We start from the raw sequence: 13,268 nt of genomic DNA, 5'->3' as shown, positions 1-13,268 counted from the left end.
AGCATGCAGGAACCTCACCTAGCCATGGTGAGATGGGGGCCTGGAAGGGAAGCGTGGCCAAGACCAAGGAGAGCAGGGCTCAGGACAGGCAGGCACACTGTTCTGCATGGGAGGATTTATGGGTACTGAAGCCTGCACTCCCTGCATCAGCTGTGTTTAGCAAATAAGTCATCAGGCTAAAAATCAAGGCCATTAATAAAAACAAGGCAGGCTCGTTTTATTTGTCTCCTGACATCTTAGGCTGTAAAGCAAGGTCGGGTTGAATTTTCTCTGCAGATACGCAGACAAGGCTCTCAAATGGGGAGGGAGGAAACAAACTTTATTAACTGCATTAAACTAGGAGCAAGGACTTGCCTTTAACATCACACCACGTGTTGCCAGAAAGTTACCAGTGCTCTTAACCATTAAGCTTTAAAGTGTCTAAATGGAATTAAAGGATCTTTTTAATGGCCGAATTCACAAAAGCATACGAACAGATGATGAACAGTTTGCTAATTCCAGGAGAAATGCTCCAACTTCAGTGCTGGAAAAAGCTTCAGCACTGCAAGGGGGCAAGTGGGGACCTTGCATGCAATCTGCATTTTAAACCACGGGAACGACAAGCTTTGTTAAACCCCAACCTTGGCAGCGGTTGTACGTTCATACAGGATTTCATCTCAATGTCATTTAATACTCAGTAGTTACCACAGCATTCAGCAGCACTCAACTAGTTGCTATGTTTATTTACAGCCTGCTGAAGTTAGAAAATACATCTACAAACTGATGTGTACATATATATATTTATGTTTTAATCCTTGAAAATGGTTAAGAACCACCATTCTTCTGTCTGCAGAATAAAAGGAAGGGAACCCCAAGCCCTTTGACCACCAAAACCAGGCATTACACACTAAGTTGTATTGCCTCGTCTAAATCTCACAACTTTCTTTTCCATGCAGAAAGTCATAACAAAAACACACAGTCCTGCATAGCCAACTCACTCTGGAGTACCAACTAGCAATGAAAACACAGCACCCAGGTCTCTGCACGGTGACACCCATCCTCATCTTGTGCCCTCCTCGTGCCCCCCACAGCTCCCTACAGCTGCCCCTTCCCCCAGAACACAACGCACACAAAAACCCAAGAGTGCTGCCTGCAGCCACAATAGCAGGGCATGGAGGTGCACTGAGCAGCAGTGAGGATGCTAGCTAGATTTTTGGGGAGCTCAGAGCCTTTGGGCAGTCACTGCTCCCTCCATCCAGCTCCGAGCAATTGCTTCACGTCAGGAGGTTTAAGTGATATTTATGGACAGTCCCCTCCTCAAACCCACTGGTGGAAGAGCTGCTCAGGGACAACCAACAGCCACTGACCCAGAGGTTCTGTGTGCAAAGGAGCTGTCAGGCACGAGGGTCTGAGGTGTACTGAGGTTATTTCTGATCTTGAGTAGTATTGGAGAGGGGTTGGTTTGTTGTTGGGATTTTTTATTTTTAAGCTGCTGTTATGCACACTGCACTGAAAAGCAAGACAAATATGAACACTAATCTATTTTGATCATGAATTAAACACAAGAGGAGAAGACAAGTGTGATCTTCAGCAGGGAGTGCTATGGGAAAGTAAGTAATGAGTCACAGAGCCAGAAACAGAGTCAGATCAAAAAGAGCTTTACAGACAAACCAGTCAGTTCAGTGCAGCTACGTGTACTGTAATGATAACTTTGATGAGTCTTTATCACACACGCCTCTGTGTCAATGATGAAGAAATAACAAACGCAGAGAGAAAGGCTCTGCTGACACTTGTGTACATCATTAACAAAGGAAAAGCTGAGCAGACAAACATCCCAGGCTGAGGGCAGCACCAGGAGGGAACTCTGGGCAGATCCTGGGTAGAAGAGCACTGCGTGGAGCAGACATGTCTGAAGTTCTCACATCACCCCCAAAATCAAACACCTCAGAATTAGTTGTGCATTTTACAGCACTGCTTGCTGGAGGATGGTGTCAGAAGCAGAGATTCATCACGTTTAATGATGTCAGGATGAAGCTAATATTTCACAGTTATGTGCTGTTGGATGTTATAACACCCTGTGAGCCCTACGCCCTAAATCATTTTTGTTAACAGACATGTTTTGCACGTGGCATCTGGTAATCATTCCAGGCTGGTTTTCTGTCAGTTTGAGCAGTATCCCCTATAAGCTTATCAACACACATTAATTTCATAAATAGGAGAAAGCTCCATGCATGTAGATGGCATCCATTAAAGCAACAGCAACCCATCTCTCAGCATAAACCCTGCTACTTTGGACACGGAGGCATTAAGGAAGGTTCACACAGGGCTCCAGTTCCACTGAAGCCCAGTCTCCATTTGTTGTATCTATTGAGAACGTTCACCTCATCTCCTGTACTGCTTTCCATCGAGATGTGGCTCTACCAAACCAAACAGATGGCTCTCTGCCCCACATCAGCAGCATGCACTTTTTTCCTTCTCTGAGCAACTCACCCTTAACAGTTTGGTTTCCAACAGCCATTTGGGGAGGAGAAATAAGTGACATTACCACTTCCCCAGTCTCACTCCTTGAACCAAATGCTGCGTGAGGGGCCTATTGGTGCAAGAAGCAGAGAAATCCACAAGCTAGCAGCTCCAAATAGCACCCCTGAAGCCAGGCACCCATAGTTAAATTCAGTGGGAGGGCAACCCACAGATATCTGTCAGCAAGCAAATACCAGGAGTGCTAAAGGGAGCATCCTAAAGCTCAGCCAAACCAGCTTCAGCCCTAGCTCTCACCATCAGAAATATTATGCAGTGCATTACATTACAGCAACACCTCCTCATGGGCACGAGGAGGAGGCAAGGCGTGCTCTGCCTCATTGGTTTTACTGTCTTTCTGGTGGGAAGTGTTGTTATATGAAAGTCCGGGAGTGGCGTGGAGCGCAGTGCAAGTAGTTGTCTGAATGAATTGCTTCTCATCACACCAATTTTACCTAAACAGCAGCAGACAGCATCTAAGAGGCACACACACAGCCCTAGAAATGCACACACACGCAGCATGGCACAGGGCTCCCCAGTGACCTACCACGTGCTCTCACATCCCCACGTTAACACCTTGGTTATTCATTTGTCTTCTTCTCTGCCCAGCTACACTGGACAAAAAACCAAAATAATATGAAATGACCTCACGCTATGCTGGTGTAATCACTGCTTCATGCAAGGCAGATGAAGTGTAGATGGCCCATCCGTGTGCAAACTTGAAATATAAAGCAAAGTTCCCTTCAGCACACAATCTGGCGTTAACACACCATTTCATAGGAAGGGAATCTTCAGTAAATTGCACATTTAATTTCCATGTTATGGGAAATGGTTTCCCGTAGTTCTCCCAACAGTCACCTCCTGCTATTAATGACCACAAGCAATGCAGTGACCCTTATAACATCTGAATTCACAGCGAATATTTTAATTTCTGAAGGTGAAATGTGAGGCATACTCTCCTGTAACACTTATCTTTATGGCTCCCTTAATTCTTTAGAATTTATAGTCTCCACTAAAAGCACACTGAGCATAATTGAAATAGATTTTCCAAGACGTATCTGGATTATTTTAACCTACCTTTCCTCGTTAGCCATTCATATCATCTTATTCTAACATAGGAAAAAGTATTTCCACGCTAAAAGCTTCACTGGCAGCCTTTTAAATTTCTGAAGAAAAATTTAATGATGTTTTTGTTTTAAAACTGTTGTTTCTAGCAGAGAAGGTTTTCAGGACTTGAGGGAGAGCACCAGCCAATGCCTGGCCACATTGCCCAAATGGATTGGACGCAGACAAGAGGCACTGTTGCCCCTCTGAAGTTACATCTCAAAAACAAAACAACCCTAGAAAGGTATGGACATGACAAGGAAAATTCAAGAGACAAAGACAATAGTTGGAGGAACCGACATTTTTTTCCAGTGTTATCACTGCAGCAATAGGCACATATGGGAACTCCATGAGAGCTCCATTCTGATTTATGGTTGATATTTTGTTTAATTGAATTTTGCAAGAAAACTGTTTTCATTATTGCAAAGTGGACCTCCCATCACGCAAAGTGGGGAGGAATCAAACGCTTAGAATCTAGCTCATTTGGCAGTGACACTTGAGGAATGAACAATAGCTTGGTACATAAATCTGCTTGTTTGGCTGCCACAGATACGAATTGTCAAGACGCTTCGGAACAAAAGGAATGACGTGTCAAAGCAAATCTTTACTTTAGCTAATCAAAATGGCACACGTTGCCAAGCTGCTTTACACCGAAAGGAGGCATTTATCAGAAAGCATATAAATTGACAGCAAAGCTACAAAATGTAAGTGGATTGCAGGCAAAATAAGGATCTTCAAGCACATGCAAACTTGTGGAAGCTTATCACTATCACTTAGTTAAGGCCCGTTTGTTTATTGTCTGTTGCATCCTAGTAACTTCCCCAGACCCTCCAAAGGAATGCTGGCATGGTGGGCAGCTCACCCACTTCCCCAGTGCTGTGTGTTGGGGGGTGAAGCCCATTTCCAGCACTTTGCCTTTGCAACACAAAGTACTTAAAATCCCTCTAAGCCCTCCAAACCTGCTGGCCTCATTCAGAATCTCAGCAGCGCTGCGTTGTGCAGCCTGCAAACCCTCAGAAAGGCTCCCTGCAAAAACATCAGCTCTCCTCCAGCCGGCAGAAAGCTGCTACATCCCAGAGGCAGAAAGAAAAAGCCACCAAAGGTCACACGCAGACTTTTGAAGGATTTCAGGAGCCGGACTTCACAGTCCATTAACAAGCTGGGAGCCCAGCAGATTAACCCGAGTTCAAGGAGTGCAGCTGGGGCCTATCTCCAAGGAGAGAAGAGCAGCGCTAACAGGCTGCAGCACTGCTTGCTGAGGGAAAACCACTCACTGCTGCCCAGCAGCACAAATCACAGCGCATTGCTGCTTCAGCTCTCCTTTTTGCAGGTCCCCAAACCTTCCCTCCCTCCCAAACACCTGGCTTTTTTTTTTTTTTTCCTCCTTTCCTCTAACCTCATGTGAAAAATAGTATGAGAACAACTCTGCTTACTGAAGTCCCTGCATAATAGGAGTTTTTGCATTGCCAGGATCTCTGCCCCATGGCAGGGTTTGACACTGATCCTGGTAGGTTTGCACAGTGCCCTTCCTGCAGAGAAGGCTGCAGAACAGAGAAGTTTGAGAAGAGGCATTTTTCGCAGAGCTACGAGATCAGGGTGTTTCCTACAGGAGGGTTATGCTGTAGGGTCACTGCATTCTCAATTCAGCAACTCACAATAATTTATGGTCATCTAAACTCTCGGCCTGCAAAGTGACTTCATCACCAGAGATGTCTCGCTGACTCTGCAGAAGAACCAATGCCATAGGACAAACGTGCCCCAGTAGACAACACCATTTAAAAGAGAAGGAGCTGACAGTTGCATTCAGTGCTGCTAGGCTGTGTCAGTGGGATCCAAAAGTAAATGGTACCAGTAGCTGTGTGTGTCAGTACCTCATTTCTCTGATTCCAAGAAGCTGTCATTTAATAACCTGACAAACAATTACAAGTGACTAAACACTTCTCAGCCCCTTCCTGCAGCATTGAGCACCTTGGGGGGTTTTACTTGGGCCACAATTGCAAGAAAAATAAAACAGTCATAGGATCTTTGATTCTATCTACAAAATGAATAATACATAAAAGGTTTCTATCCACCAATTGGAACATCTGATATTACAAACCCACTTTCCTTAGTTGGTCAGTGTCCCCACCAGGCACTTTGCCTGTAGCATGTGTGCAAGCAGAGGATGCAAAGCTGTGCTTCACTTGTTTGAAACCCTCATTCCATATAGGAGCTGCCACATGCATGTTGAAGCACCTCCTTGTTTGCAGTGGGGGCTCAGCAGAAAGAGCAGCATCTCCAAACACAGTTAATTGGGACTCCTGACCTCCTGCTTTAAATGAACAAACACCATTTTTCCATTGTTGTATTGTTTTTTAGATTTCTGAACCTGTCTCCTGCAGAAGTAGTTGAGCAGTGTAGACACAATACGGTCATACTACATAGTTTTGACTTTGGTTTGGATGAGAAATTGCCTTCTCCTAAAACAGTGAAGCAATGCTACATTTGGAAACATTATTAGGCTATTTAGTTCTTTATTAGCAGAGCCATAGAGATTTATAGCCTACGGAAAAGGTTGTTCAATCAACAAGGAGCAACTGGAGTGAAAAAGCATTAATGCTACCACTGAGGCAATTATTGTAACACGATCACAATTCCTGCACATCTTTAATTTTTGCCAACACAACGGATTCTTTATTACATGGATCCCTGTTTAATTAAGATAATATGATTTGTAATAATAATGTAAGGCGGGTGAAACAGAATCCAGTCTTTTTAAAACCCGAGCATCACTTTCCCTCAGGGGATATCAGCATACAGAATGGGTTTCCGGCAAAGCACTTGCAATCTCAGAAGTCAACGCACCTATTAAATACTTAGGGGGCTCCAGCAGAAAGACAATACCAGAGACAACAGTCTCCAGCGAGATAAAAACCCCAGCCCAGCTCTCAGGAGCAGAATGCTGGTTTCATTCCATTTGCCATCTTATCTACCTGGAAATCCAAACAGGTGAGGAAATGCCACCACACCAGCCCTGCAAAAATCAGAGCAGTCATTCTCTAACCCCTGTCCTACCACAACACACAGCTTTTTGAAAAATATCAGAGCTCATTAGATTCTTCACTTAAAACTTCACTGGTTTGTAAAAGGGACACAGATTTTTCCAGCAGTGTTAAAGAATGGAGACAGCAGTGTTAAAGAACAGAGGGATGCTCATGTTGGAGCAATACTGCAAGGGTGCCAGCCAGACTCTCCAAGCTTTCCCAAGAGTCCAGAAATTTGTCCAGCATAAAAGCAACAATCTCATTTTCCATTGTAGGAAAAATAATGATAATCATAGACAGCAAGACAGATTTCTCATTGTAAATCCCCACTGCCTTTGCCCCATTTCCACTCACTCAGGGTAACACCCAAGTGCCACGTGCTTCGGCCCTCAAAGGAAGAAACTACAAAAGGGAATGTGTTTCTGTGCCACTCGTTCCCTGGACTGAGCAGATCCCAAATCACTCCCACTACATCCATCCAACAGAGCAAGCAGGGAACATGGGCAGTGTACACAGAGCTCAGCTCTCCATGCAACTCCCCTGCTGGATGCCCCAGCCATACAAGTATGTCCAGCCCCAGCCAAGGGCAGCTCTGCAGACACCATCGGGAGGATGGAAGATGACAGCCTGTGGTTGTGGGGTTTTTTTTGGTTTTTTTTTGGTGGTTTTTTTTTTTTTTTATGAAAAATAGAGGCTGTGACATTTTGGTTTTTGCTGAAACATCTGTTTTTAGCTACAAGGCATTTTTCTGTCTAGCTCTACAGAACTCCCAGGAATTGATTTTTTTTCCCTGCTTCTTTACACAGTGCCACTGCTGCTGTGTTACACGCTGAAAATATTTACGAAGACATCAAAACTAAGTCAGGGTAGGACTCTGGAAGAGAGGGAGGTACACAGAAAGCAGTTTTGTCCCTTGTCACACACGGGGAAGAGGGGCTGCCTCCTTTCACTAACCAGAGAAACGCTGCAACTGGAAGACCAATCCCAAAGCCAAGCAAGATGAATGGCAGCTACAGCAGGGCCCATAAAAACACCAATAAAAAGTAAGTTGCCATAAGGGACGTCCCTGGCTTAACACCTCTCCAGCAAGGTAAGCATAATAAACTCAGCCCTAACATGGACATCAGTGTATTTTTTCAGGTGCAACCCAAATACCAAACCAGGGAGAGATGCAGGAGAAGCAGTGCCCAAATTAAATTCCATCTGGTATGTAAATAACTTTGCTTGTTGAGAGAATTAGTTGCATGATTTCAGTCAACATCATCTGACCTTAAACAATGAAATTAACACCCAGAAGCCTTTTTTGAAAAGAAAAAAAAAAGAGGAAAAAACCCCAGACCTTTCTCAGACCCTGACTGAAGCAATTCCTCCTGAGCCTGTCTTGACACCTGCCAGAGACCATGTTTTATTTTGCTTTGCGCCAATGCAAAGGGGCTCTAAATATTGGTGAATTAAAACGATCACAAAGCATAAAAGTGCTTATAAAGCATTTCCATGTCCTCCTGGCCTGGCAACCAAGTGGCTGACTTACAAGTCAGCTGCCAATACAGAAACAATTGCTCAACTCATTTTGCAAGGGGGGGGGAATAAAACATTTAAAATAAGACTTGCAAAGACACCAAGACTTTCTATCACTGCAGAAAGCCATCAGTGCAGCCCTACAGCTGACAATCAGCCTTTACCTCTGAGCATCCACACCGACTTGGGGCAACACTGTGCTGTGTCCCACAGACCCCATACTCCATGAGTGTCAAAGGAGAGAGAGCTCTCTCCATGACCATTTATCCGGGCCAGCACTCAGTGTCAGCTCTCAGAGGAAGATTCCTGCCTGAGAATGGGAATTGTTAATGCCTGCAGAGGGTGAATGGCAAACGCTTTGCTCCGTTTGGATGTGATCCTAATTAAAATGGAAACAGAAAACCCAAAAGCTGCCCCATGCACCCAGGGACATCTCTGCAGTTTTTCCTCAAAGTGGCAACCGAAATGAAAGCAAAAGGAAGTGTTGGCATCCGGCCTTACAGCTACCAATTATATCTGCCCAAGACTCTGTGTTGCAAGAATAGATGGCATTTCTTTCCTAAAAGAAAAGGGCTACGCTTCAGGGAACTGCATGCAAAAATACTGTAACAAGAAGGGCAAATCCAGCACTGGGAGAAACAGGGGGCTGCCTTTCAAGTCAGCATTTTCAAGTTTGAAAAATCTGACATTTTATGTGCTAGGAAACCTCCTAACAGCTGCTTGCTATGCACCACACCATGCTACTCACCACTCGTCCTGCACTTCCTAACATCCCCCCATCTACCGCGCTGCCTCGCTTATTAAAGCTCTATTAAGTGATTAAAACAAGATCCTTGCCTCCTCCCCAGGCAGCGTGTCAAACACATGCTAACTGCTTTCTGAAATCTTCATTATTCAGCCCTTGCAATCATATCACATAAGCCTTATCGTAATCATTCATTAACCTCGGGTTTTAAATAACGTTATTAATAGAGGCCCGCTAATTACGTACGAATTTGTGAAGTTAGATGGCACACAGGAAGACACAGCAGGATGGGGCACACAGAATCATGGGGAGGGGTTGGGGGGGAGAGGAGGACCTTGAAGATCGTTAGTTCCAATCCATGGGCAGGGTTGTCCCCCACCAGCTCAGGCTGCCCAGGGCCCCATCCAACCCGTCCTTGAACACTTCCAGGGATGAAGGGGCACACACAGCTCTCTGGGCAGCAGTACAGGGCCTCCAAGTGAAAAATTTCCTCTTAACATCTAACGTAAGTGCCCCCTCTTTGAGTTTAAAGTCATTCCCTCTTGTCCTACCACTATCAGAATGTGTCGGTCCCCCTCCTTCTTGTCAACTCCCTTCAAGTACTGCAGCTACATCGTTTTGCAAAGTCAACCACTATTTCCTGTAAGGGAGAATTCAGCCCTATAGAGCAATCATCCTTCTGCCACAGAGGTTCAAAACCTTTATTAAAATCCTAACATAGTGCTCTACAAAACAGTAACGTATGAGAAGTCCATTTAAGCAGTAAGGACAATGCAGCTGCATTGTAAAGAAGCAACTACGGTTCAGCCTAAAATGTCATTGTTAGTAGGAAAATAAACAAACCATGAACACTTCGTTTTACGCTGTTAAGCTTTTCAAAGTATGTGGGTGACACAGCACCGGTCATTGCTGAGGAGACCAGCTTCAGAGCAGGTAAGACTGCGCTGGGGAAGGGATCTATAGCAAAGAAGCCGACGAAAAAGCTCTTTTTAGGGCTGGTTTTGAAGGCAGCAAAAAGCACGTGGTCGGCGCCGGGAGCTGGCAGCTTGTGGGCGGGCTGCTGAGGCAGCAGGGGTGGAGCTGGCCCAAATCGCGGTATAATTTAAACAGCTGGCCCTTATCTCTTGTACCTGACCTTGACTGCTCATTGGGAATTTAAAAGCAGCTCTTGGGAGGGCAGGAGCCGGCTCCATATCGCTCCAGGTGAGAACGAGGTGTTACCCGCCTTTGACACCGGAGAGGGTGGTCAGAGTGTGAACGCAGCCCACACTGCTCATACATTACTGCAGTAGCTGGTGTGGGAGTTGTGACTTGTGGCAGGACACATCAGTGCTTTGTCCTTGTCTTTGTTCAGGTGATCAGCTCTCCTACTGACAGACCTCGAGACCGCAGGTTCAAACATGGTCTCTACCAGGCGGCGGGCTTCCCCCAAGAGGACTGTGGCGACCCAGACAGAGGGCCTGCCAAGAAATGTAGCAGTTCAGGTCTCTGGCTGTAGGGAGTGCCTGAGCCTGCTGCTGCCAGGGGAGAATGGGAAGGATGCCACTTGTGCAAGGTGCGAGCAGGTGGACGAGCTTCTCAGCCTGGTGGTGGAGCTTAGGGAGGAGGTAGGGAGATTAAGAGCCATCAGAGAGTGCGAGCGGGAGATAGACTGGTGGTGTGACTCTCTGCGTGAAAGACAGAGAGATTGCACCCCCCAAACAGCAGTGGACCCTCTCCCTTGCCATGATCGAAATGAGAGAGCTAATTTGAGGGCAGAGGAGGAATGGCATCAGGTCCCAGCTCGGCGATGCGGGCGACCCCCATCCCGACCTACCTCGGTTCCCCAGGTGCCTCTATGTAATAGGTTTGAAGCCCTGAAACTGGAGGGTGCGGTGGTTGAGGGTGAAGTGGGAGAACTGCCTCCAAGTGTTCCCAAGAAGAGGCATCCAGCTCCACGCTTAATGACTGCCTCCTCCAGAAAAGAAAGGAGGGTAATAGTCATAGGAGACTCCCTTCTAGAAGGAACAGAAGGCCCAATATGTCGGCCTGCCCCCACCCGCAGGGAAGTGTGCTGCCTCCCTGGGGCCCGAGTCAGGGATATTTCCAGGAAACTTCCTAGTTTGATTCGCAACTCCGATTATTATCCCTTATTGATAGTCCAGGCTGGCAGTGATGAGGTCACTGACGGAAGCCTGAGAACTATGAAAAATGACTTCAGGAGACTGGGGAGGTTAGTTGAAGGAACAGGCGTACAGGTAGTATTTGCCTGTATTCCTACAGTGGCAGGGAAGGACGCTGAGACGACCAGAAGAACACACCTTATAAACACATGGCTGAAAGGATGGTGCAAAAGTAAGAATTTTGGGTTCTTTGATCATGGGGCGGTCTACTCGGCTCCTGGCCTGGGGTCTGCTGATGGGTCTCACCTGTCTCGAAGGGGGAAACGGATCCTTGCCCAAGAGCTGGCAGGACTTGTAGAGAGGGCTTTAAACTAGATATGAAGGGGGTAGGGGATAAAACCAGGCCTGCTAGAGATGAGCCTGGGGGAGCGGCAATGGGATTAGGGATGAGGCGAGGGGCTCGGCTGAAGTGCATCTACACCAATGCACGCAGCATGGGCAACAAACAAGAAGAGTTGGAAGCCATGGTGCGGCAGGCAAACTATGACCTAGTTGCCATTACGGAAACATGGTGGGACTGCTCCCATGACTGGAGTGCTGCAATGGATGGCTACAAGCTCTTCAGGAAGGATAGGCAAGAAAGAAGGGGTGGTGGTGTGGCTCTGTATGTTAGGGAGTGTTTTGATGTTACTGAGCTTGTGGCTGGGGATGATAAGGTTGAATCCCTATGGGTAAAGATCAGGGGAAGGGCTGACAAGGCAGATGTATTGGTGGGTGTCTGCTATAGACCGCCGAACCAGGATGAGGAGACAGATGAGGTGTTCTATGAGCAGCTGGCAGAAGCTGCGAGGTCGCCAGCCCTTGTCCTCATGGGGGACTTCAACTTCCCTGACATATGCTGGGAATTCAACGCAGCGCAGAAGAAGCAGTCTAGGAGGTTTCTGGAGTGTATAGAGGATAACTTTCTGATGCAGCTGGTGAGAGAGCCTACGAGAGGAGCTGCCCCGCTAGACCTGCTGTTCACAAACAGAGAAGGTCTGGTGGAAGATGTGGAGGTTGGGGGCTGTCTTGGACAGAGTGACCATGAGATGGTAGAGTTCTCGATTCTTGGTGGAGCCAGGAGGAAGAACAGCAAAACTGTTACCTTGGACTTCCGGAGGGCGGACTTTGAACTGTTTAGAAGACTAGTAGGGGGAGTCCCCTGGGATTCAGTCTTAGAGGGTAAAGGGGTCCAAGACAACTGGTTGCTCTTCAAGAAGGTAGTCTTACAGGCGCAGGAGCGGGCTGTCCCCCTGAGCTGCAAAATGAGCCGGCGGGGAAGGAGACCGGCGTGGATGAATAAGCAACTATTCTTGAAGCTCCGGGAGAAAAAGAGAATCTACCTCCTGTGGAAGAAGGGACGGGCAACTCAGAAAGAATACAGAGAAGTTGTTAAGATATGCAGGGAGAAAATCAGAAAGGCGAAAGCCCAGCTCGAGCTCGACCTGGCCACTGGAATAAAAAGAAACAAGAAATCCTTTTACAAATATATCAACAGTAAGAGGAGGACTAAGGAGAATCTCCATTCTTTACTGGATGAAGCCGGGAATGTGACTACTGAGGATAAAGAAAAGGCAGAGGTCCTGAATGCCTTCTTTACGTCTGTCTTTAAAGGTCAGACCAGTTATCCTCAGGATATTCCACTTTTCGACCAGGTGGTCTCGGCTGGAGACCAGACTAAACCACCCATGATTCAGAAGGAAACGGTCAGAGACCTTCTACTCCAACTGGACTGTCACAAGTCCATGGGGCCGGATGAGATTCACCCGAGAGTGCTGAGGGAACTGGCGGAGGTGATAGCCGAGCCGCTTTCCATCATCTATCAGTGCTCCTTGTTGACTGGTGAGGTACCAGAAGACTGGAGGCTTGCCAATGTGACTCCCATCTACAAGAAGGGCTGTAAGGAGGACCCGGGGAACTACAGGCCTGTTAGCCTGACCTCGGTGCCAGGGAAGGTTATGGAGCAGATTGTCTTGAGGGAGATCACGCGGCAAGTGCGGGACAACTGGAGCATCAGGTCTAGCCAGCATGGGTTCACGAAGGGTAGGTCCTGCTTGACCAACCTGATCTCCTTCTATGATCTAGTGACCCGCCTGGTGGATGAGGGAAAGGCTGTTGATGTAGTCTACCTAGACTTCAGCAAGGCCTTTGACACTGTCTCCCACAGTATTCTCCTGCAGAAGCTGGCAGCCCGTGGCTTGGACAGGTACACTCTTGGCTGGGTAAGGAACTGGCTGGAGG

At 46.9% G+C, this 13,268-nt stretch overlaps 2 protein-coding genes across 6 annotated transcripts in view; one reads left to right on the top strand and one right to left on the bottom strand.

Moving 5' to 3' along the window:
* GPC3 (glypican 3) overlaps window positions 1-13,268 on the bottom strand; it is a 120,075-nt gene that overhangs the window by 86,682 nt on the left and 20,125 nt on the right. The gene's annotated exons all lie outside the window — the stretch shown is intronic.
* LOC149916043 (uncharacterized) lies at window positions 10,104-11,452 on the top strand. Its single transcript, XM_090150343.1, has one exon. The coding sequence runs from the start codon at window positions 10,287-10,289 to the stop codon at window positions 11,361-11,363; it is 1,077 nt and encodes a 358-aa protein (XP_090006469.1). The 5' UTR covers window positions 10,104-10,286; the 3' UTR covers window positions 11,364-11,452.

Source organism: Phasianus colchicus, chromosome 14 (genome assembly GCF_987193195.1).
Source record: "Phasianus colchicus chromosome 14, bPhaCol1.hap1.1, whole genome shotgun sequence".
In the NCBI taxonomy this organism is placed as follows: Eukaryota; Metazoa; Chordata; class Aves; order Galliformes; family Phasianidae; genus Phasianus; species Phasianus colchicus.
Note: the sequence above shows the minus strand (reverse complement) of the source record. Positions and strands in the feature narration are given on the sequence as shown.

Bases quoted from the DNA above. Each gene is read 5' to 3' on its own strand.
- LOC149916043 (XM_090150343.1), top strand. From the start codon at position 10,287: ATGGTCTCTACCAGGCGGCGGGCTTCCCCCAAGAGGACTGTGGCGACC.